The 24791-nt window shown below is 47.6% G+C and overlaps 1 protein-coding gene across 2 annotated transcripts in view; it reads right to left on the reverse strand.

The window, feature by feature from the left end:
* Positions 1–15027: 15027 nt before the first annotated feature.
* The window catches only part of LOC144486733 (NACHT, LRR and PYD domains-containing protein 3-like), a 73441-nt gene continuing 63677 nt past the window's right edge, over positions 15028–24791 (reverse strand). For both annotated transcript variants that reach the window (XM_078204761.1, XM_078204760.1), the window contains one exon: positions 15028–16952. In XM_078204761.1, coding sequence (XP_078060887.1) covers positions 16865–16952 — 88 coding nt within the window. In that variant the 3' untranslated portion in view covers positions 15028–16864. The remainder of the gene's footprint in view (positions 16953–24791) is intronic.

Below are 24791 nucleotides of genomic sequence, written 5' to 3' on the forward strand. Positions count from 1 at the left end.
AGTTTCCTCCAGGTGCTCTGGTTTCCTCCTACAGTCTGAAAGATGTGCTGGTTAGGGTGCATTGGCCGTGCTAAATTCTCCCTCAGTGTAACCCGAACAGGTGCCGGAGTGTGGCGACGAGGGGATTTTCACAGTAACTTCATTGCAGTGTTAATGTGAGCCTACTGATGATACTAATAAATAAACTTTAAAACTTGACAAAAAGTGAACGCTAACGTTTTACTCAAACTCTGATTAACTATTTTTTAAAACTGCTGATTAATTTTATTTCTTTCGAATGGGAGATCATGGCCAACTCTGAGGTAATGCATTTTCTTCCAGTCAGCTGCAACATTCTTGGCTCGAGGTTCGATGATTATCATAGAAACTCGACAGTGCAGAAGGAGGCCATTCAGCCCATCGAGTCTGCACTGACAGCAATCCCACCCCAGGCCCTATCCCCACAACCCCACACATTTACCCCGCTAATCCCTCTAACCTACACATCCCTGGACACTTTGGGCAATTTAGCATAGCCCATCAACCTGACCCCCACATCTTTGGAGTGTGGGAGGAAACCGGAGCACCCGGAGGAAACCCATGCAGACACGGGGAGAACGCGCAGACTCCACACAGACGGCCACCCAAACCGGGAATCAAACCCGGATCACTGGAGCTGTGAGGCAGCAGTGCTAACCACTGTGCCACCGTGCTGCTCCTATTGATTCAATTCCAAAGTCATACAAAAGGATAATATATAAGCAAGTTTTCTTTTCTTTTAAACTTATATGTACAAGAGGAGGGATGTTAGTACTTGGGAAATAAGCTGGGCAGTTGTTGCTGTGCCCAGAACTTCCTTTTCAACATTATAATAAGGCATATGTACAGCAAAGCTCTCTCCAATCTGCCTTAAATTAATATCATCCTTCCATTCTCATCCCATGTTCAGTGGCGTGATTAGTTTCCACTTTCAAAACATCTATTATTGTGGACTTCCCAAATAAGATTACAATTTGATGAATGCATTTAGAGACAGTATTCTTGGTGTCATGCCCATTGAAAGTTGATTGGAAACTCAATCAGTTAATTTAGGATTCTCAACGCCCATCAACGGTGATAGATTTTCATCCCATAATCTGGGCTTCAGAAATTAAAGGTCAATGTATTAACAAATGGGACCGCACAATCTCCTTTCCTCTCTAACTTCATCCATTCCCAAACCAGAGCAGTATCTGATCAGATAATGAAACCTTGAGCTGAAATATCAAAGAGCATTTTCAACAACTTACTTCTAGATGATGAAAAATTGAAGGTAGAAGTTCAGGACCATGAATATGGGTTCGAGGCTCTCCGATAACAAATTCTATTCCAGGACCATAACTCACAGCGCAGGGAGAGGCCATTCGTCCAATTGTAGCCATGCTAGCTCTTTGCTAAATCTAATTCCACTTCCCCTGCATTCTCCATTAAGCCTGCACCTTCCTCTGCTTCAAATATTTATCTCATTTTCCTTCAAAGAATGCAGCGATCTCTACCTGAACGGTTCTAGAACATAGAACATAGAACAGTACAGCACAGAACAGGCCCTTCGGCCCACGATGTTGTGCCGAGCTTTATCTGAAACCAAGATCAAGCTATCCCACTCCCTATCATCCTGGTGTGCTCCATGTGCCTATCCAATAACTGCTTAAATGTTCCTCAAGTGTCTGACTCCACTATCACTGCAGGCAGTCCATTCCACACCCCAACCACTCTCTGCGTAAAGAACCTACCTCTGATATCATAAGACCATAAGACCATAAGACATAGGAGCGGAAGTAAGGCCATTCGGCCCATCGAGTCCACTCCACCATTCAATCATGGTTGATTTCAACTCCATTTACCCGCTCTCTCCCCATAGCCCTTAATTCCTCGAGAAATCAAGAATTTATCAATTTCTGTCTTGAAGACGCTCAACGTCTCGGCCTCCACAGCCCTCTGTGGCAATGAATTCCACAGACCCACCACTCTCTGGCTGAAGAAATTTCTCCTCATCTCTGTTCTAAAGTGACTCCCTTTTATTCTAAGGCTGTGCCCCCGCGTCCTAGTCTCCCCTGTTAATGGAAACAACTTCCCTACGTCCATCCTATCTAAGCCGTTCATTATCTTGTAAGTTTCTATCAGATCTCCCCTCAACCTCCTAAACTCCAATGAATATAATCCCACGATCCTCAGACGTTCATCGTATGTCAGGCCTACCATTCCTGGGATCATCCGTGTGAATCTCCGCTGGACCCGCTCCAGTGCCAGTATGTCCTTCCTGAGGTGTGGGGCCCAAAATTGCTCACAGTACTCCAAATGGGGCCTAACCAGTGCTTTATAAAGCCTCAGAAGTACATCCCTGCTTTTGTATTCCAAGCCTCTTGAGATAAATGACAACATTACATTTGCTTTCTTAATTACGGACTCAACCTGCAAGTTTACCTTTAGAGAATCCTGGACTAGGACTCCCAAGTCCCTTTGCACTTTAGCATTATGAATTTTGTCACCGTTTAGAATATCCTTCCTGTATCTCCCACCATGAACCCTATAGTTATGCCCCTTTGTAATAGCTCCATCCACCCCAGGAAATAGTCTTTGAACGTTCACTCTATCTATCCCCTTCATCATTTTATAAACCTCTATTAAGTCTCCCCTCAGCCTACTCCGCTCCGGAGAGAAGAGCCCTAGCTCCCTCAACCTTTCCTCATAAGACCTACCCTGCAAACCAAGCAGCATCCTGGTAAATCTCCTCTGCACTCTTTCCAGCGCTTCTACATCCTTCTTATAGTGAGGTGACCAGAACTGCACACAATATTCCAAATGTGGTCTCACCAAGGTCCTGTACAGTTGCATCATAACCCCACGGCTCTTAAACTCCAACCCCCTGTTAATAAAAGCTAACACACTATAGGCCTTCTTCACAGCTCTATCCACTTGAGTGGCAACCTTTAGAGATCTGTGGATATGAACCCCAAGATCTCTCTGTTCCTCCACAGTCTTCAGAACCCTACCTTTGACCCTGTAATCCACATTTAAATTAGTCCTACCAAAAGGAATCACCTCACATTTATCAGGGTTAAACTCCATTTGCCATTTTTCAGCCCAGCTTTGCATCCTATCTATATCTCTTTGCAGCCTACAACAGCCCTCCACCTCATCCACTACTCCACCAATCTTGGTGTCATCAGCAAATTTACTGATCCACCCTTCAGCCCCCTCCTCTAAGTCATTAATATAAATCACAAAGAGCAGAGGACCAAGCACTGATCCCTGCGGCACTCCGCTAGCAACCTGCCTCCAATCCGAAAATTTTCCATCGACCATCACCCTCTGTCTTCGATCAGACAGCCAGTTACCTATCCAATCGGCCAACTTTCCCTCTATCCCACACCTCCTCACTTTCATCATAGGCCGACCATGGGGGACCTTATCAAACGCCTTACTAAAATCCATGTATATGACATCAACTGCCCTACCTTCATCAACACACTTAGTTACCTCCTCAAAAAATTCGATCAAATTTGTGAGGCACGACTTTCCCTTCATGAATCCGTGCTGACTATCCCGGATTAATCCGCATCTTTCTAAATGGTCGTAAATCCCATCTCTAAGGACCTTTTCCATGAATTTACCAACCACCGAAGTAAGACTAACCGGTCTATAATTACCAGGGTCATTTCTATTCCCTTTCTTAAACAGAGGAACAACATTCGCCATTCTCCAGTCCTCTGGCACCATCCCCGTGGACAGCGAGGACCCAAAGATCAAAGCCAAAGGCTCTGCAATCTCATCCCTTGCCTCCCAAAGAATCCTCGGATACATTTCATCAGGCCCAGGGGACTTATCGACCTTCAGTTTATTCAAAACTGCCAGGACATCCTCCCTCCGAACATCTATTTCCTCCAGCCTATTAGCCTGTAACACCTTCTCTTCCTCAAAAACATGGCCCCTCTCCTTGGTGAACACTGAAGAAAAGTATTCATTCATCACCTCGCCTATCTCTACTGACTCCATACACAAGTTCCCACTACTGTTCTTGACAGGCCCTAACCTCACCCTGGTCATTCTTTTATTCCTCACATAAGAGTAAAAAGCCTTGGGGTTTTCCTTGATCCGACCCGCCAAGGACTTCTCGTGTCCCCTCCTAGCTCTCCTAAGCCCCTTTTTCAGCTCATTCCTTGCTAACTTGTAACCCTTAATCCAGCCATCTGAACCTTGTTTCCTCATCCCTCCATAAGCTTCCCTCTTCCTTTTCACAAGACATTACAGCTCTTTCGTGAACCATGGTTCCCTCACTCGGCCATTTCCTCCCTGCCTGACAGGGACATACCTATCAAGGAAACCCAGTATTTGTTCCTTGAAAAAGTTCCACTTTTAATTAGTTCCTTTCTCTGACAGTTTCTGTTCCCAACAGGGTGCTGGGGAGAGGAGGGTTACTGAGTGACAGTCTCAGGGAGCTGGATTAACATCAGTACATAGGCAGTCAGTAACACAGGGTGCTGGGGGAGATAGGGGTTACTGAGTGACAGTGTGAGGGTGCTGGATTAACATCAGTACAGATACAGTCAGTAACACAGGGTGCTGGGGGAGAGGGGTTACTGAGTGACAGTGTGAGGGAGCTGGATTAACATCAGTACAGATACAGTCAGTAACACAGGGTGCTGGGGGAGAGGGGTTACTGAGTGACAGTGTGAGGGAGCTGGATTAACATCAGTACAGATACAGTCAGTAACACAGGGTGCTGGGGGAGAGGGGTTACTGAGTGACAGTGTGAGGGTGCTGGATTAACATCAGTACAGATACAGTCAGTAACACAGGGTGCTGGGGGAGAGGGGTTACTGAGTGACAGTGTGAGGGAGCTGGATTAACATCAGTACAGATACAGTCAGTAACACAGGGTGCAGGGGGAGAGAGGGGTTACTGAGTGACAGTGTGAAGGTGCTCGATTAACATCAGTACAGATACAGTAAGTATCACAGGGTGCTGGGGGAGAGGGGTTACTGAGTGACAGTGTGAGGGTGCTGGATTAACATCAGTACAGATACAGTCAGTAACACAGGGTGCTGGGGGAGAGGGGTTACTGAGTTACAGTGTGAGGGAGCTGGATTAACATCAGTACAGATACAGTCAGTAACACAGGGTGCTGGGGGAGAGGGGTTACTGAGTGACAGTGTGAGGGAGCTGGATTAACATCAGTACAGATACAGTCAGTAACACAGGGTGCAGGGGGAGAGAGGGGTTACTGAGTGACAGTGTGAAGGTGCTCGATTAACATCAGTACAGATACAGTATCACAGGGTGCTGGGGGAGAGGGGTTACTGAGTGACAGTGTGAGGGAGCTGGATTAACATCAGTACAGATACAGTCAGTAACACAGGGTGCTGGGGGAGAGGGGTTACTGAGTGACAGTGTGAGGGAGCTGGATTAACATCAGTACAGATACAGTCAGTAACACAGGGTGCTGGGGGAGAGGGGTTACTGAGTTACAGTGTGAGGGAGCTGGATTAACATCAGTACAGATACAGTCAGTAACACAGGGTGCTGAGGGAGAGGGGTTACTGAGTGACAGTGTGAGGGAGCTGGATTAACATCAGTACAGACACAGTCAGTAACACAGGGTGCTGGGGGAGAGGGGTTACTGAGTGACAGTGTGAGGGAGCTGGATTAACATCAGTACAGATACAGTCAGTAACACAGGGTGCTGGGGGGAGAGGGGTTACTGAGTGACAGTGTGAGGGAGCTGGATTAACATCAGTACAGACACAGTCAGTAACACAGGGTGCTGGGGGAGAGGCGTTACTGAATTACAGTGTGAGGGAGCTGGATTAACATCAGTACAGACACAGTCAGTAACACAGGGTGCTGGGGGGAGAGGGGTTACTGAGTGACAGTGTGAGGGAGCTGGATTAACATCAGTACAGACACAGTCAGTAACACAGGGTGCTGGGGGAGAGGGGTTACTGAGTTACAGTGTGAGGGAGCACTCATCTGCAGCTCCTCCAAAACCGTGTTAGGGAACTGGAGCTGGAGTTGGATGAATTTAGGATCATTAGGGACGCAGAGATGGCCATAGACAGAAGCGTTAGGAATACAGTTACTCCGAGGAATGAAAACAGATGGGTGACGGTGAGAGGGGCTGGGAGGAAGCAGTCCGTGCAGGGATCCCCGGTGGTCGTTCCCCTTAGCAACAAGTATTCCGCTTTGGATACGGTTGAGGGGGATGACATACCAGTGGTGAGCCGCAGTGAGAGGATCTCCAGCACTGTGTCCGTCTCTGTGGCTCGGGAAAAACAGCACCCGAGCTGTCTTCAGCAAAAACAAGTGTAGCTGCATGAGAAAGAACATCTTTTTTTTTAAACGCACCCCGGCTGGGATCTGGAAGTTGGAGCCTGTGGTTATTTCGTTTGTCATTTTGCTCTCATGAGCTGTATTTCCGTTATTCTTGCAAACCCAATAGTTCATCTGAGACTCTACAGTGGAGATTAACTCTTTCATATCTCACATAGATCTCTGAAGATGGGAGGACAGATAGAATCATAGAATTGTACATCTCAGAAGGAGGCCATTTGCCCAATAGTGTCTGCACCAGGTCTGGAAAGAGCTACCCAGCTAGTCCCATTCCCCAGCCCTATCTCTGTAACCCTCTCAATCCATCACTTTCAAACATGTATCCAGCTCTCTTTTGAAACCACCTGTGGAATTCGTCTCCACCCAATTCCCAGGCAGCCCATTGCAAATCCCAGCAACTCTCCGAGTAAAGAGGTTTCTCCTCATCTCACTCCCAGCTCTCTTGCTGACCATCTTGAAATTGTGACCCCCCTCGTCACTGACAAATCACAGAATGGGAACACAATATCCTTCTTCACCCTGTCAACATTGTTCATCATTCTGAACACCTCAATACGGTCACCTCTTAACCTTCTCTTCTCCAAGGAGAAGAAGCCCAATTTCTCCAATCTTTCCTTGTATCTAAAATTCCTCATTCTTGTGTCATTCTAGTGAATCTACTTTGCACTCTCTCTCTCTGTCTCGGGCTTTAACATCCTCCCTTAAATGAGGTGCCCAGAACTGACCACAATATTCCCCATGTGGTCTGACGAATCAATTGCACAGGTGTGGTGTCACTTCCTTGCTTTTATATTCTCTGCCTCTATTCATAAACCCCAGGATCCTATCAGCCTTCTTAACAACTGTTTCATCTTGCCTGGCTACCTTCAGAGAATGAAGCACTTGAGCCCCTCAAAGTTGTACCATTGTGGTTGGTTTGTCTCCCCATGTTTCTTCCACCAAAATCCATTCCCTCACATTTCACGGCATTGAAATTCACCTTCCAGGTGTCTGCCCATTTGGCCAACTGGTCCATGTCCCTCTGAAGTCAAAGAGTCATAGAGGTTTACAGCATGGAAACAGGCCCTTCGGCCCAACTTCTCCATGTCGTCCAGTTTTTAACCACTAAAGTCATCCCAATTGCCCGCATTTGTCCCATTTCCCTCCACACCCATCTTATCCATGGAACTGTCGAAACGCTTTTTAAAAGGCAAAATTGTATCTGCCTCTGGCAGCTCGTTCCAGACTCTCACCACCCTCTGTGTGAACAAAATGCACCCGTGGACCATTTTGTCTCTCTCCATTCTCAGTTCATACATTAACAGTCACAGTCAGAGCATCGAATCAGTGTAACTGTCTTGGTGTGGCAGCAGTTGGATGAACAAGTGAATCCATTCCCCCACACACACCGCAGCTTAATGAATCTCTCTATTGTGAACTCACTGGTGTCTCAGTAGGTTGGATACACCGCTCAGCATCTTCCTCACAATTCACTCTTCTCTCTACCTTAGCATCATCTGCAAATTTAGAGATTGGGCCCTCAACACCCAGCTCTCAGTTGTTTATATAAGTCAGAAAAAGCAAGGGACCCAACGCTGATCCCTGGGGAACACCACTTTCAACTCGTCTCCAGTCTGAGAAGTGCCGATCTCTACACACACTCTGTTTCCTATTTCTTGGTAAGGAGTCTAACAACACCAGGTTAAAGTCCAACAGGTTTATTTGGTCGCAAACGCCACGAGCTTTCGGAGCGCTGCTCCTTCGTCATGTGAGTGGGAGATCTGCTCATAAACAGCAAACCGGGCATATAAAGACACAAACTCAATTGACAGAATAATGAATAATGATTGGAATGCGAGTCTTTATAGCTAATTAAGTCTTAAAAGTACAGACAATGTGAGTGGAGAGAGCATTAGCACAGGTTAAAGAGATGTGTATTGTCTCCAGACAGGACAGCCAGTGAGACTTTGCAAGTCCAGGCAAGTTGTGGAAGTTACAGATAGTGTGACATGAACCCAAGATCCCGGTTGATGCCGTCCTCATGTGTGCAGATCCTGGTTATCAGTCTCTGCTCAGCGACTCTGCGCTGTCGTGTGTTGTGAAGGCCGCCTTTGAGAATGCTTACCTGAAGATCAGAGGCTGAATGCCCGTGACCGCTGAAGTGCTCCCCAACAGGAAGAGAACAGTCTTGCCTGGTGATTGTCGAGCGGTGTTCATTCATCTGTTGTCGTAGCGTCTGCATGGTCCTGTCACTTAGCCAACTTCTAATCCATGCTGCCAAGGATCCATCCATCCAAAGCATTTCTCATTGGCTCATTTGCATGTCAGTGGAGAGGTGAAAAAGACGTGTGGAACACTTCCCTTGATCAATGGTGCAATAGATTTCAAAAGCAGGGAAGCCATGTTGGAGTAGTATAGAACTTGTGTTAGGCCACAGCTAGAGAACTATGTGTAGTTTGGATCGCCACAGTATAGGAAGGGTGTGATTGCACTGGAGGGGGTGCAGAGAACATTCACCAGGATAGGTCTGAGCGTGAGTGTTACAGCTATGAAGAGAACTATCGACAGCACGGTGGCACAGTGGTTGGCACAGCTGCCTCACAGCACCAGGGACCCAGGTTCGATTCCCGGCTTGGGTCACTGTCTGTGTGGAGTCTCCCTGTTCTCCCCGTGTCTGCGTGGGTTTCCTCCGGGTGCTCCGGTTTCCTCTCACAGTCTGAAAGACGTGCTGGTTAGGTGCATTGACCATGCTAAATTCACCCTCCCTACCCGATTTTTACAGATGAACCATAGGAAGCATTCTTTCTGTTTTTATCACAGCTTGCTGTGGCTCCTGCTCTGCCCAAGACTGCAAGAAATTTAAAGGTCATGAATGTAGCCCAGTCCATCACGGAAACCAGCCTCCTGTCCATTGACTCTGTCTACGCTTTCCGCTGCCTCAGACAAGCAGCCAGCATAATCAAGGATCCCATGAACCCTGGACATTCTCTCTTCCACCTTCTTCCACCGGGAAATAAATACAAAAGTCTGAGTTCACATGCCAACCTACTCAAGAACATCTTCTTCCCTGCTGCTGTCAGACTTTTGAATGGACCGATCTCGCACTAAGTTGATCTTTCTCAACACCCCAGCTATGACTATACCATTATATTCTGCACTCTCTCCTTTCTTTCTCTATGAACGGTATGCTTTGCCTGTATACGATGCAAGAAACAATACTTTTCACTGTATGCTAATACATGTGACAATAATAAATCAAATCAAATCAAAACAGGTGCCAGAGTATGGCGACTCGGGGATTTTCGCATTAACTTCATTGCAGTGTTAATGCAAGCTTACCAATAAATAAAACTTCAAAACCAGAGGCTGGTTAGGCTTGGGTTGTTTTTGTTGGAGCAGAGAAGACTGAGGGGCGACCTGATGGAGGTGGACAAGATGATGAGATTGATGGACAGAGTGGATAAGGAGCTGCTGCTGCCCTGAGCTGAAGAGCATCACAAAGGGACATGGGTTCAAGGTGAGGGGCAGGAGGTTTAGGGGGGGAATGTGAGGATGAACATTTTACCCAGAGAGTGGTGACGGTCTGGAATGCGCTGCCTGGGACGGTGGGAGAGACGGGTTGTCCCACATCCTTTAAAAAGTAGCTGGATAAGCACTTGGCACATCATCACATTCAGGGCTATGGGCCAAGTGCTGCTAAACGAGGTGAGGTAGGTATGTTAAGTTTTTCTCATATATCGGTTCAGACTCGATGGGTTGAAGTGTCTCTTCTGCACTGAATGAATCTGTGATTTTGTGATGAAGAAATGATTTTAATGTAGTGACTGCTGGTATCCGGAATGTTCTGCCTGAGCCAGAGGTGGAAGAAGATTCCATCAAGAGGAAATTGAATGGGAAGCCAAAGGGAAAATATTGACAGGGTTACGGGGAGAGAGTGGAGGAATAGGAATAGTGAAACTGCTCTTGCAGCGTGTCCATCTGGCTTGATGGGCTGAGTGGCCTCCTGTGCTGTCCCCATTCTATGATTCACACACAAGTTAACTTCTCAGTGTCTATTGGGCCCCACTCATTCCTCCATTTTCAGTCACAGCATTTCAAGTAAAGTTTATTTATTAGTCACAAGTAGGCTGACATTCACACTGCAGTGAAGTTACTGTGAAAATCTCCGAGTCACCCGCCGCCTGTTCGGGGACACTGATGGGCAGTTTACTATGGCCAATCCACCTAACCTGCTGATCTTTGGAGTGTGAGCAGAAAGCGGAGCACCCGGAGGAAACCCACGCAGACACGGGGAGAACGTGCAGATTTCACACAGACAGTGACCCAAGCCTGGAATCGAACCCGTCTTCCTGGTGCTGTGAGGCAGCAGTGATAACCACTGTGCGAACGTGCCACCCCCATCTCGAGTTCAGATCCCAGTACTTTTTAGTTGGAGCAGTGAGGAGTAAAAAAAAGGAATGAGTGTGTGTGAGCGTCGGTGCGCTTATGTTTCTGTATTTGTGTGTGTCTGTGTGAGAGAGTTTCCAAGTGTGTGCATGTGTTTGTGTGTGTGTGTGTGTGTATTTCAACGTGTTTCTGTGTGTCTGTATTTGTGTGTGACTTTCTGTGTGCACGTGTGTGTGAATGTGTGTCTGTGGGTGAGTGAATGTATGTGACTGTGAGTGTGTGTGTGTGTGTTTATGAATTTGGGTGTCTCTGTGAATGAGTGTCTGTGGGTGAGTGAATGTATGTGACTGAGAGTGTGTGTGTGTGTGTTTATGAATTTGGGTGTCTCTGTGAATGAGTGTCTGTGTGTCCGTGAGTGTGCATCTGTGAATGTGTGTCTATGAATGTGTGCCTGTGAATGTGTGCGTGTGTCTGTGAATGTGTGTCTGTGAATGTGTCTGACTGTGTGTGTCTCTCTGTTGTGTGTGTGTGTCTACATGTGTTTGCGTCTCTGAGAGTGTGTCTATCTGTGAATGTGTGTCTGTGTCTCTGTTGTGTGTGTGTCTACATGTGTTTGCGTCTCTGAGAGTGTGTCTGTCTGTGAATGTGTGTCTGAGTGTGTGTCTGAGTGTCTCAGTGTATGTGAGTGTCTGTCTGTGTGTGTTTATGTCTCTGTGGGTGTGTGTGTCTGCATGAGTGGTGGAGCAGGCTCGATGGGTTGAATGGCCGACAACTACACATATTTGAGATTTTAATATATTGACACAGATGCATGCTATCACCACCCCCCCCCACCCCAACCGCCCCCCACCCCCACCCCCCCACACAGGCCTCGAATTCAGGCCTAGTCACACAGGCCTCGAATTCAGGCCTAGTCACACAGGCCTCGAATTCAGGCCTAGTCACACAGGCCTCGAATTCAGGCCTAGTCACACAGGCCTCGAATTCAGGCCTAGTCACACAGGCCTCGAATTCAGGCCTAGTCACACAGGCCTCGAATTGAGGCCAGGTCACACAGGCCTTGAATTGAGGCCAGGTCACACCGGCCATGAATTGAGGCCTTGTCACACAGGCCTCGAATTGAGGCCTAGTCACACAGGCCTTGAATTGAGGCCAGGTCACACAGGCCTTGAATTGAGGCCAGGGCACACAGGCCTTGAATTGAGGCCAGGGCACACCGGCCATGAATTGAGGTCTTGTCACACAGGCCTCGAATTGAGGCCTAGTCACACAGGCCTCGAATTGAGGCCTAGTCACACAGGCCTTGAATTGAGGCCTAGTCACACAGGCCTTGAATTGGTGCCTAGTCACACAGGCCTTGAATTGGTGCCTAGTCACACAGGCCTTGAATTCAGGACTAGTCACACAGACCTTAATTGAGGCTCAGTGAAACAGAACAATCCTTTCCATCCACAAATCCCAGTGCCCTGTCTCGCAACGCAAGTAGGACTCTGGGATGGAGAACAAGCCTTTCATCAGGCTCAGGAATGTGAATTTCAGCTCCCTCTCCCTCCCAAATGCTTCACAGTGAGAGAGGCAGACTGAGAATGTTACAAAGAGAAACTCAGTAAAAGTAGATTGAAGCGCTGCCCTGGGCTCTCACACAGCACCGTGACATTACTGAGAGTAAAACACAGGCACTGTCCAATTGGCCAATTAAACCGGGTCCCAATCGCAGCCTTTTTCATTCCAAGCCCCTGTGAGAACTCGATCAAACATCCTCTCTGCAGCTCTGCCTTACCCTGTTCCTCTCTATATCCCACCCTCCTTTCCCTCAATCTTTTATGTTTAAAATGTGGACACTGATACAGTGTTAGGAGTATGGGGCAGGGAGGAGGCACAGAGCATGAGTGCACAGCAAGATCCCACACACACACACAAACAGTCTGAACATGGCCAGATACAATGTGATATTTAAGTGAGGATTGAGGTGAAGTCAGTGGGAATGAGGGACCACACCTCTCCCTCTCTCCGCCCCTCTTCCTTCCACCCCTCCCCAGTTAAAATAAGGGGACATCACTCCAGGTTTGGTGCTGTTTGTACATTTGATATGAACAGGGAACCTTCCACTTCTAGCACAGTCACTCCTCTCTGTTTCTCTCTCTGATTCCCTCTCTCTTTTACCTCCACCATCTCTGCCCCTATCCACCCCCCTCTTCTCTCTCCTGCACTTGATGATCTATCTCTGTTCTCTCTCTCTCTGCCTGTTTACCTCCCCCTATCTCTGTACGTACCCATCGCCCTCCTCGCTCTCTCGCCTGCTCTGGATAATCTCCCTGTCTCTCTGATGATGAATCTGGATTGAAATGCTCTCTGAAAGGTTTCTGTCTGACCATTTTAAATCATGTCACCCTGTGACCACTGTTTGTGTTGATCACTGATTCACATTGAGAAATTAGGCTGGGGGCAGTGGTGGGAGATGGAAGCAATCACAGTCAGTTGTCAGTACACTGAATTTGGGGAGCGGAACCACGGTCTCCCAGCAGGATAGGCTGCAGGCAAAATACACACAGCAAGATCCCACAAGCAAACTGCTCTGTTACCGTCCCATCCCCCCGCCCCTCACCGTTACCCTCCATTTCCCATTTCTCTCCCTGATAACTCACAATCAAAGGAGAACGATGGGAGACAGAGAGAGCGAGAACAGGAAAACCCACAATCACATCCTGAATTAAATGAATTATTTTGTTTTTAACCATCGAGTTCTCCCACTTCAGCACTGACACTGTTCGGGAATGAAGCAAATACAAAAGGACATTCTGAGGGCCCTCTGAGATTAGGCCTTGAATTGAGGCCTAGTCACAGAGGCTGCATTAAACCTCGGGGACAGAGAACAGTTTTCTCCCCCCTCCCCCAGTGAATAAGGACAATCCTCTCCAGCCCCGAAACTGCTGCAGACACGACTGGAAGGAGTGAGAGGGAAAAGGGAGAGTGGGGATGAGGGTGGAGCCAGTGATCTCCAGACCCTGCCCCTTCCACCCCACCCCCCCCCCCATTAAAACAACAAATCACGTTGGGATTTTCCTCGACTTTATTACAAGGTGCAACACAGAAGCAAATAGGTGGAGCAACGGGGAAGGATTGCAGGAAAGTGTGAGTGAAAAAACGCCCTCGCCCTCTCTCCCCCTCCCTCCTCCTCCACCTCATTCTCTCCTCCTACTCTTGCCCTCTCTCGCTCCCCACATTTTAGAACCTTTGATCTCTCCCCCTTGCACAATCTGCCTCCCTCACACTTTCCCCTTTTCCACCCCCTCTCCCACTGATTCTCTTCCCCTCACCCTCTTCTCCTCACTCTTCCCCCACTCCCTCCCTCAATTCCTTCCCTTTCACTCTCTTCCCCCTCAGTCTCCGCCCTTTACTTTCCATCCCTTAGTCTCTCTCCCTTCACACTTCCCCACTCGCCCTCCCCTCTCTCTCCTCCTCACTCTCTCCCTTCCCCCTCAGTTTTTTCCATCACACTATTCCACCTCAGACCTTCCACTCTCTTCCCCTGTCTTTTCCGTCACACTATCCCGCCTCAGACACTCCCCTTCACTATCCGTCCCATCAGCCTCTCCCCTCAGTTGCTCTTCACTTACTCTCCCCCTCACTCTCTCCTCTGACTCTCTCCCCATCAGTTCCCTCCCCGTTCTCTCCCTCCTCTGACTCTCTCCCTCATTCTTCACCTTTCTCCCCCTCACTCCATCTCCGCTCACTTTCTCCCCTTCACTCTACCTCTCATTCTCTTCTCTCTCTCTCCTCCTCACTTTCATCCCCCACTCTCTCCCCCTCATTCCCTCCCCTCTATCTCTCCGCTTCACCCTTCCCCTCCCCCTGCGTCCCCTGCACTCCCCTCTCATTCTCTTATCCCTCATGCGCTATCTTCCCGTCACTCTCCCTCCCCTCCTCACAATCTCCCTCCCCCTCACTCTCCCCCTCACTTTTCACCTATTCTCTCCCTCATTCTATCTCCCATTGCGCTCTCCCCTCACACCATCTGCCCTCAACCTCACTCCCCCTTCACCTACTCTCCCCCTCACTCTTTCTGCTCACTCATTCTCTCATTGATTGTATTTAAGACAGAGATAGATATGTTCCTGATTGGTCAGGAGATCAAATGTTATGGGGGAACGGTGGGAGAATGGGTTTGGAAATTTATCAGCCGTGATTAAATGGTGGAGGAGACTCGATGATCAGAATAGCTGAATTCTGCTCCTGTATCTTATGGTCTTTTCAGTTTCACGCTCACTGTTAGCTACAGTATTTACACTCGTCCCCCGCTCTTTATTAGCTTGTGTACGTATTAGTTTCAGCATTCCAATGATTCACAATTAGCATTTAACTAATGAACCAATCAGCATTTAATTGTAAATAACTAGTTATACAGATGATAAAATTAGGAATATCCATTACAATTACAGAGCAGCAGCATTAACCCTTTCTCTTCCAAGACTGAATGACATAGATCATGTCACATACTGAGCAGTATTCAGTTAAAACTAGCACAGACCAGACAACACAATAAAGTTAGTTTAAATTGAAATAATAGATGATATGAATAGTTTGTTCTGAAGAAATGATACTAATTTGAAAGTGATTAATTCATAGTCTTTGAAGAATTTCCCCGGTTCAATGTGAAGCTTTTAATGGTATAGAATATCTACCCACTTTTCAGCGCCGGCATCTGCAACTGTAGATGGATGAAAAGCAACCATCTGACAAACACCAGGTAATATCTGTCATGGTAAAATAAACAGTTTGATAAATAATGTTAATATCTGACATCATACATCTGTCCTGAGATCGTTGGGATAATCCAAAATAAATCATACATTCAGAAATTAAATAAAGCTGAGGTGAGTGTGCAGGAACAGAGTGAAATTGTGAATTCTAGCTTTCTATGCTCTCGCTCTGCATCTGCTCAGTGAGATATAAGGAACAAGGAAAGAGGGAATCGCATTTCCGAGGCTCCGATCCTGTGCAATGCTGCGCCAGTGTTCCTTTGCTGCTTTCGTTCTAGGGATGTCTGTTTCAGAGGAAATGTTATCACTTGTTGCCCAACTTAAATGTTATTTGGTTACAGGGCGCTGCAATTTCATTAACCGCTGCAATGCATGGGTTTGTTGCTTGATAGTGGTTTGTGATGTGCGTTTCTGTGGGTTTATGGCTGCGTGTTGAGAGTATTTAAGAGAGATTCTGTGTTTCTCTCTGTGTCAGTACGTGGATAAGAGTGTACAATTGTCTGTGTTCGTGAGTGTGTGGGTGTCAGTTTGGGCCTGTGTGTCTGGAAATAGATGCAGATGTATTATCTTGGAAACAGGAATTACAGAGTGCAGCAGAGTTTACCCACTCCCATTCTGAATGGGATTAGTGTCTGATAACTGCACCAAATGTACATATTACAGTCTGAGATCATCCCCAACTACAATCTCCAGACAATATCTCCCATAGGGAATGAGGGAACAGAGTTCATGTACAGTGACTGGTGATAAAAGGGTTAATTCACCAGCCGGGGTTCCTGCTGCAAACTCCAATCCCTGTCAATATTGTTCAATATTCACGCTGCAGTAACCGGTTCCCAGATGCAGACATGGGACTTACTGAACTTGTCTGAGGCTCACAGAGAGCAGCGCCTGCAGTAGCTGGGTGCCACCAGCAGATGGTGGCATTGTGTCACTTTAATCACCAGATAGTGAAAGGGGTTCTGAGGAGAGGCTGGTGGAGCCTTTAATTCATTCACAGAGACAGAGAGGAAACTCTGACAAGATTGACCAATCTGCCCTCTGCTGGGTACTGTCAGAATCACACACACACTGTTCTCTCTCTGGAGAATGATCTCTGCTGCTCCATTTTGAAAGGAGGTTGAAGACTCTGTTGCTGAGAACACTGACAACACATTGCTGCTTAAACAATGGTTTGCAGCAATCTTTCCTTCAATGTGGAGACTAAAACTACAACAGTTTTCCAGCTGGGAAACCAGGTAAGCAGGGAAATCACTGCCAGGCTGGAGGGGCTGATGGAATAGGGAGGGAGAGGGGCAGGAATGAAGGGTTTGGAAGGAGCTGTCGAAGATTTTCACAATTCAGGATTTCACTGTAACCGGTGGAGCAGCAATGTTTATAGATTGAAATGTTCACAATGTCACTGTCAGTCTCGATCTGGATCCCTGCAGCGACTCCAGCTGTGTATTTCCATTTGGACTGAACTGATTATTGGACAGCCTGAAACAGTAAAGATGAAACAGGAAATAAACAGATTGAACAACAGAGTAAATAACAGGAGACTGGAGTTAATGGGACAAATCTTCTGGTCTCTGGATCGCCAGAGGCCAGACACACATCCGAAGATGAGCATCGGGAACCTGTGGATGTCCTGATGCACTGATCTACCTGGGAATTGTCCCAGAGGTATTAACTACTATTGGGGAACTCCCCTGCTGCAGTTAGAGTCAGATACTTGGGACAGATCCACAAAGTTTACCTGGATAGTTACTCAGGTAATGTTAGACAGCTCAACACCTGGGCTAATAGGGTGATCAGAACAATACACAGTATTCCAAGTGTGGCCTTGCCAATGTCTTGTACAACTTTAACAAGACGTCCCAACTCCTGTATTCAATGTTCTGACCGATGAAACCAAGCATGCTGAATGCCTTCTTCACCACTCTGTCCACGTGTGACTCCACTTTCGAGGAGCTATGAACATGTACCCCGAGATCTTTTTATTCTGTAACTCTCCCCGACGCCCTACCATTAACTGAGTAAGTCCTGCCCTGGTTCAATCTACCAAAATGCATCACCTCGCATTTGTCCAAATTAAACTCCATCTGCCATTCGTCAGCCCATTGGCCCAATTGATCAAGATCCCGCTGCAATTGGAGATAACCTTCCTCACTGTCACGATGTCACCAATCTTGATGTCATCTGCAAACTTACCAACCATGCCCCCTATATTCTGATCCTAATCATTCATATAAATGACAAATAACAGTGTACCCAGCACTGATCCCTGAGGCACAACGCTGGTCACAGGCCTCCAGTTTGAAAAACAACTCTCTACAACCACCCTCTGGCTTCTGCCAAGTAGCCAATTTTGTATCCATGTAGATACCTCACCCTGGATCCCGTGAGATTTAACTTTATGCAACAACCTACCATGCGGTACCTTGTCAAAGGCCTTGCTAAAGTCCATGTAGACAACATCAACTGCACTGCCCTCAATGAAATTTGAGAGACATGATTTTTCACTCACAAAGCCATGCTGACAGTCCCTAATCAGTCCTTGCATCTCTAAATGCCTGTAGATCCTGTCCCTCAAAATACCTTCCAACAACTTACCCACCACAGATGTGAGGCTCACTGGCCTGTGGTTCCCAGGCTTTTCCCTGCAGCCCTTTTTAAACAAAGGCACAACATTTGCCACGCTTCAATCTTCAGGCCGTGACTATAGATGATTCAAATTTACTCCCTCGCCTCCCACAACGTCCTGGGATATACCTCATCAGGTTCCACAGATTTATCTACCTTGATGCACTTTAAGACTTCCAGCACCTCCTTCTCTGTAATATGTACACTCCTCAAGACATCAATATTTATTTCCCCAAGTTCCCTAACATTCATGCTTTTCTCAACAGTAAATACTGATGTGAAATATTCATTTAGGATCTCACCCATCTCTTGTGGATCTGCACATAGATGACCTTGTTGATCTTTCAGAGCCCCTACTCTCCCCTTGTTACTCTTTTGCCCTTTATGTATTTGTAGAAGCTCTTTGGATTCTCCTTTGCCTTATCTGCCAAAACAATCTCATGTCCCCTTTTTGTCCTCCTGATTTCTCTGAACTCTACTCCTACACCCCCCATACTCTCCAAGAGATTCACTTGATCCCAGCTGCCTATGCATGTCATGTGCCTCTTTCTTCTTCTTGACCAGGGCCTCAATATCCCGAGTCATCCAGGGTTCCTGACTTCTGCCAGCCTTGCCCTTCACTCGAAGAGGAATGTGTTTACCCTGAACCCTGGTTAACACACTTTTGAAAGCATGCCACTTACCAGACGTCCCTCTTCCTTCCCACAGACTCCCCCAATTAACTTTTGAAAGTTCCTGCCTGATACCATCAAAATTGGCCTTGCCCCAATTTAGAATATTAACTTTTGGGACAGACCTATCATTCTCCATAGCTATCTTAAAACTAATAGAATTATGGTCACTGGTCCCAAAGTGATCCCTCACTCACACTTCTGTCACCTGCCCTTGCTTATTTCCCAAGAGGAGGTCAAGTTTTGCCCCCTCTCTAGTCGGGCCATCCACATACTGAATGAGAAATTCCTCCTGAATACACTCAACAAATTTTTCTCCATCCAACCCTCTAATACTATGGCTGTCCCAGTCAATGTTGGGAAAATTAAAATTTCCGACTATTACCGCCCTATTTTTCTTGGAGCTATCAGTCATCTCCTTACATATTTGTTCCTCAATTTCCCGCTGACTATTTGGGGGCCTATAGTACAACCCTATCAAAGTGATTTCCCCCTTCTTATTTCTCAGTTCTACCCATAGTTTGTTTGACTGGAGTGAGACTAGGGGAGAGAGTCTTAGCAGGAGTGCTGAGAGTAAGCAAAGAAGTGATTTAATTATTCATTTATGGGTATATTTCGCGGGCTTTTTTCAGGGTTTTGAATTGAGGAAGTGAGGTCAGCTGAAGGGGATTCTGGGAGGTTGAGTCTTAGTATAAAAGGCAGTTACCTGGGGCGTTCGCCGGGAGCATAAAAAGCCGGCTGCACTATACAGCGGGCAGCGTCGGGAGCGGGCAGTGGAGTGAGTGGGAAGCAGAGTGTGAACTATAAGGGCTTTGGCTCACAGGGCTTGAGTGAGTGGGAAGCAGAGTGTGAACTATAAGGGCTTTGGCTCACAGGGCTTGAGTGAGTGGGAAGCAGAGTGTGAACTATAAGGGCTTTGGCTCACAGGGCTTGAGTGAGTGGGAAGCAGAGTGTGAACTATAAGGGCTTTGGCTCACAGGGCTTGAGTGGGAAGCAGAGTGTGAACTATAAGGGCTTTGGCTCACAGGGCTTAGGCAGAAAGGGCGAGGCAAGGCTAGTTATTTTTTATCCAACCCTATAAAGAAAAGGGCAGGTATGAGTGATCGGCCAGTTCAGTGCTTCCGATGTGGGATGTGGGAGTTCCTGCAAACACCTAGCTTCCCAGAGGTTCACATATGTGCCAGGTGCGTGGAACTGCAGCTCTTGAGGGACTGTGTCATGGAACTGGAGCTGCAGATCGCTGACCTTAGTCTAGTCAGGGAAAATGGGAGAAAAATTGACAGGAGTTATAGGCAACTAGTTACACCGGGGCATCGGGAGGAAGACACGTGGGTCACAGTTAGGAGGAGTAAAGGGCAGAAGGGTAAAGTACCAGGGAGTACTCCAGTGGCGGTCTCTCAAAATAGGAAGGGCTTGGTGACAGGTGTGAGAGGGGAGGGGAGTGAACAGTTAGAAGAGGGGTCACCTGTGGTTGTCCCACTCCAAAACAGGTATATTGTTTTGGATAGTGTGGAGGAGTGTGCCTCTCCAGGGGTAAGACACAGTGACCAGGTCACTGGCACACAGTCAGGCTCTGTGGCCCGGAAAGGGAAGAGAGGGGTTAGGAGAGCGATAGTGGTGGGGGATGCATCAGTTAGAGGCACAGACAGGCGATTCTGTGGGTGCGAACGGGACTCCAGGATGGTAGTCTGCCTACCTGGAGCTGGGGTCACGGATGTCTCTGAGCGGAAAGGAGGCATATTAAAAGGGGAAGATAAAGAAACGGATGTCATTATACACATTGATGGAAATGACGTAGATAGGAAGAGTAGGGGGATCCTAAGAGAGCAATTCAGGGAGTTGGGAAATAGGTTAAAAAGTAGGGTCACTAGGGTGGCCATCTCTGGGCTGCTCCCAATGCCTTGTGCCAGTGAGGCTAAGAATAGGGAGTTGGTACAAATGAATGCCTGGCTAAAGGACTGGTCCAGGAGGGAGGGCTTCATTTTCATAGATCAATGGGAAGTTTTCAGGAGAGGATGGCACCTGTACAAGAGGGAGGGGTCACAACTAAGTTGGAAGGGCACAAATATCCTGGCTGGGAGCTTTGCTAGTGCAGTTCGGGGGGGGGGGGTTTAAACTAGTATGGCAGGGGGGTGGGGATCAAAATATTAGGTCTACAAGTGTGGAGGCTGGGGACGAGCTTGGGGCTGGGACAAGGCTGGCAAAGAAGAAGAGCACTCTGGGGGAGGACGACCTCACTGGGCCTGGAGGTCTGGAGTGCTTATACTTCAATGCAAGGAGCGTAGCAGGTAAGACAGACGAACTTGGGGCCTTAATGCGCACGAGGAATTTGGATGTGGTTGCGGTGACAGAGACTTGGTTGAAAGAGGGACAGGACTGGCAGCTGAATATTCCAGGGTACAAGTGTTTTAGGTGAGACAGAGGAGGGGCCAAAAGAGGTGGGGGAGTAGCGGTATTGGTTGGAGAGCATATTACAGCGGTGCAGAGGGAGGACAATTCAGAGGGGTCGTGTAACGAGTCACTCTGGGTGGAGCTTAGAAACAGGAAAGGCGCAGTCACTATGTTGGGGGTGTACTACAGGCCCCCCAACAGCCCAAGGGAAGTGGAAGAATGGATATGTCAGGAGATACTGGATAGGTGCAGGAAAAATAGGGTTGTTGTAGTGAGAGACTTTAATTTCCCTGGTATAGACTGGAAATCGCTGAGGGCAGGGTCTCTGGATGGGGAGGAATTTGTAAAATGTGTACAAGAGGGTTCGTTGGAACAATATGTAGACAGCCCGACTAGAGAGGGGGCTATACTGGACCTAGTACTGGGGAATGAGCCCGGTCAGGTCTTCAAAGTTTTGGTAGGGGAACATGTGGCAAATAGTGACCACAATTCTGTTAGCTTTAGGATAGTGATGGAAAAGGATGAGTGGTGTCCCAAGGGTAAGGTGTTGGATTGGGGGAAGGCTAACTTTAGTGGGATCAGGCAGAAATTGGCAGCTCTTGATTGGGAGAGGCTGTTTGAGGGTAAATCCACATCTGGTATGTGGCAGTCTTTTAAGGAACAGTTGTTGCGGCTACAGGACAAGCATGTGCCTGTAAAAAAGGATAGGAAGGGTAGGATTAGAGAACCGTGGATAACCAGGGAAATTGAGGGACTGGTCAAAAAGAAAAGAGAGGCGTATGTTAGGTCCAAGCAGCTAAAAACGGAGGGAGCTCTGGAGGAGTACAAAGAAAGTAGGAAAGTACTCAAACGGGGAATTAGAAGAGCAAAAAGGGGTCACGAAATGTTCTTGGCAGACAGGATTAAGGAGAATCCCAAGGCATTTTATTCATACGTTAGGAACAAAAGGGTTGTTAGGGAAAAAATCGGACCGCTCAGGGACAAAAGTGGGGACTTATGCTTGGAGCCCAAAGAAGTAGGGGAGATCCTAAATGAATACTTTGCGTCGGTATTCACAAAGGAGAGGGATGTGTTGACTGGGAGTGTCTCGGAGAGGAGTGTTGAACCGTTGGGGAAAATCTCCATTACAAAGGAGGAAGTGTTAGGTTTGTTAGAGAATATAAAGACTGACAAATCCCCAGGGCCTGATGGAATCTATCCAAGGCTGCTCAGGGAGACGAGAGGTGAAATCGTTGGGCCTCTGACGCAAATCTTTGTCTCGTCACTGGACACAGGTGAGGTGCCAGAGGATTGGAGGATAGCTAATGTGGTCCCGTTATTTAAGAAGGGTAGGAAGGATAACCCGGGTAATTATAGGCCGGTGAGCTTGACGTCCGTGGTGGGGAAGTTGTTGGAGAAGATTCTTAGAGATAGGATGTATGCGCATTTAGAAAGGAATAAACTCATTAACGATAGTCAGCATGGTTTTGTGAGAGGGAGGTCATGCCTCACTAACCTGGTGGTGTTTTTTGAAGAAGTGACCAGAATGGTTGACGAAGGAAGGGCCGTGGATGTGGTCTATATGGACTTTAGTAAAGCGTTTGACAAAGTCCCTCATGGTAGGCTAGTGAAAAAGGTTGGATCTCATGGGATAAAGGGGGAGGTGGCTAGATGGGTGGAGAACTGGCTTGGTCATAGAAGACAGAGGGTGGTAGTGGAAGGGTCTTTTTCCGGCTGGAGGCCTGTGACTAGTGGTGTTCCGCAGGGCTCTGTATTGGGACCTCTGCTGTTTGTGATTTATATAAATGATCTGGAAGAAGGAGTAACTGGGGTGATCAGTAAGTTTGCGGACGACACAAAACTGGCAGGACTTGCAGATAGTGAGGAACATTGTCACAGGCTACAGAAGGATATAGATAGGCTGGAAATTTGGGCAAAGAAATGGCAGATGGAGTTCAATCCTGATAAATGCGAAGTGATGCATTTTGGTGGGAATAATGTAGGGAGGAGCTACACGATAAATGGAAGAACCATAAAGGGTGTAGAGACGCAGAGGGACCTGGGTGTGCAAGTCCACAGATCTTTGAAGGTGGCGTCACAGGTGGAGAAGGTGGTGAAGAAGGCATATGGCATGCTCGCCTTTATAGGACGGGGCATAGAGTATAAAAGTTGGGGTCTGATGTTGCAGATGTATAGAACGTTGGTTTGGCCGCATTTGGAATACTGCGTCCAGTTCTGGTCGCCACACTACCAGAAGGACGTGGAGGCTTTGGAGAGAGTACAGAGGAGGTTTACCAGGATGTTGCCTGGTATGGAGGGGCTTGGTTATGAGGAGAGATTGGGGAAACTGGGGTTGTTCTCCTTGGAAAGACGGAGGATGAGGGGAGACTTAATAGAGGTGTATAAAATTATGAAAGGCATAGATAGGGTGAACGGTGGGAAGCTTTTCCCCGGGTCGGTGGTGACGTTCACGAGGGGTCATAGGTTCAAGGTGAAGGGGGGGGAGGTTTAACACAGATATCAGAAGGACATATTTTACACAGAGGGTCGTGGGGGCCTGGAATGTGTTGCCGGGCAAGGTGGTGGAGGCGGACACACTGGGAACGTTTAAGACTTATCTAGACAGCTATATGAACGGAGTGGGAATGGAGGGATACAAAAGAGTGGTCTAGTTTGGACCGGGGAGCGGCGCGGGCTAATTGTTCTTTGTTTCTCGTTTCAAGGCTTCATTCTATGATCATCTTGCTGGTGCCAGTACAGAGCGAGACTGCGGATAGTTGGGAACCTGTCTCGGGGGCAGGGAATTCAGATGGTGTTCGAAAAGCAGAAGTGGAAATGAATAGGGTTGGGAAGCATTTTCTGATCAGGGCCAGTGTGATCTCCTGGACTCGTTTCGATCGCCTCAGGGGGTCGGAGAGGAATTTCCCAGATTTTTTTTCCCCATATTGGCCCTGGGGTTTTCACCTCTCCCTGGAGATCACATGGTCTGGAATGGGGGGGGTGGGGGTGAGTAAATAGGTTGTGATGAACAAAGCATTGTAGCTGTGAGGGACAGCTCGGTGGATAGGGTATTAGGATGTAGATAGGCTGGAAAATTGGGCAGGGATCCTGGATTCAGGATTCAATCCTGGACCGGGGAGCGGCACGGGCTTGGAGGGCCGAAGGGCCTGTTCCTGTGCTGTTTTGTTCTTTGTTGTTGTTATATAGACTCAGTGGCCGAACCCTCGGATATATCCCCTCTCAGTACGGCCGTGATGCTTTCCCTAATCAAAAGTGCAACTCCCTCTCCTCTTACCTCCTGTTCTATCTTTCCTCGAGCATCTGTACCCTGGAACATTAACCTGCCAGTCCTGTCCCTCCCTTAGCCATGTTTCAGTAATTGCTATAATATCCCAGTCCCACGTACCCATCAATGCCCTGAGTTCATCTGCCTTGCCCGTCAGGCCTCTTGCATTGAAATAAATGCAGTTTAATCTGGACTTCCCTTGTTCTGCTTTGCTTCTGTCTGATGTGTCTGGTACTAGGATTACTGACACTGCCTTTACTAATTTACGTGCTCTCTTTAACTTCCGTGCTGTCCTCAAACTTCTCTTCTGTCTCCCTCCTGCTTTGGATCCCACCCCTCTGCCAAACTAGTTTAAACACTCCCGAG

This window comes from Mustelus asterias, unplaced genomic scaffold (genome assembly GCF_964213995.1).
Source record: "Mustelus asterias unplaced genomic scaffold, sMusAst1.hap1.1 HAP1_SCAFFOLD_435, whole genome shotgun sequence".
Taxonomy (NCBI): domain Eukaryota; kingdom Metazoa; phylum Chordata; class Chondrichthyes; order Carcharhiniformes; family Triakidae; genus Mustelus; species Mustelus asterias.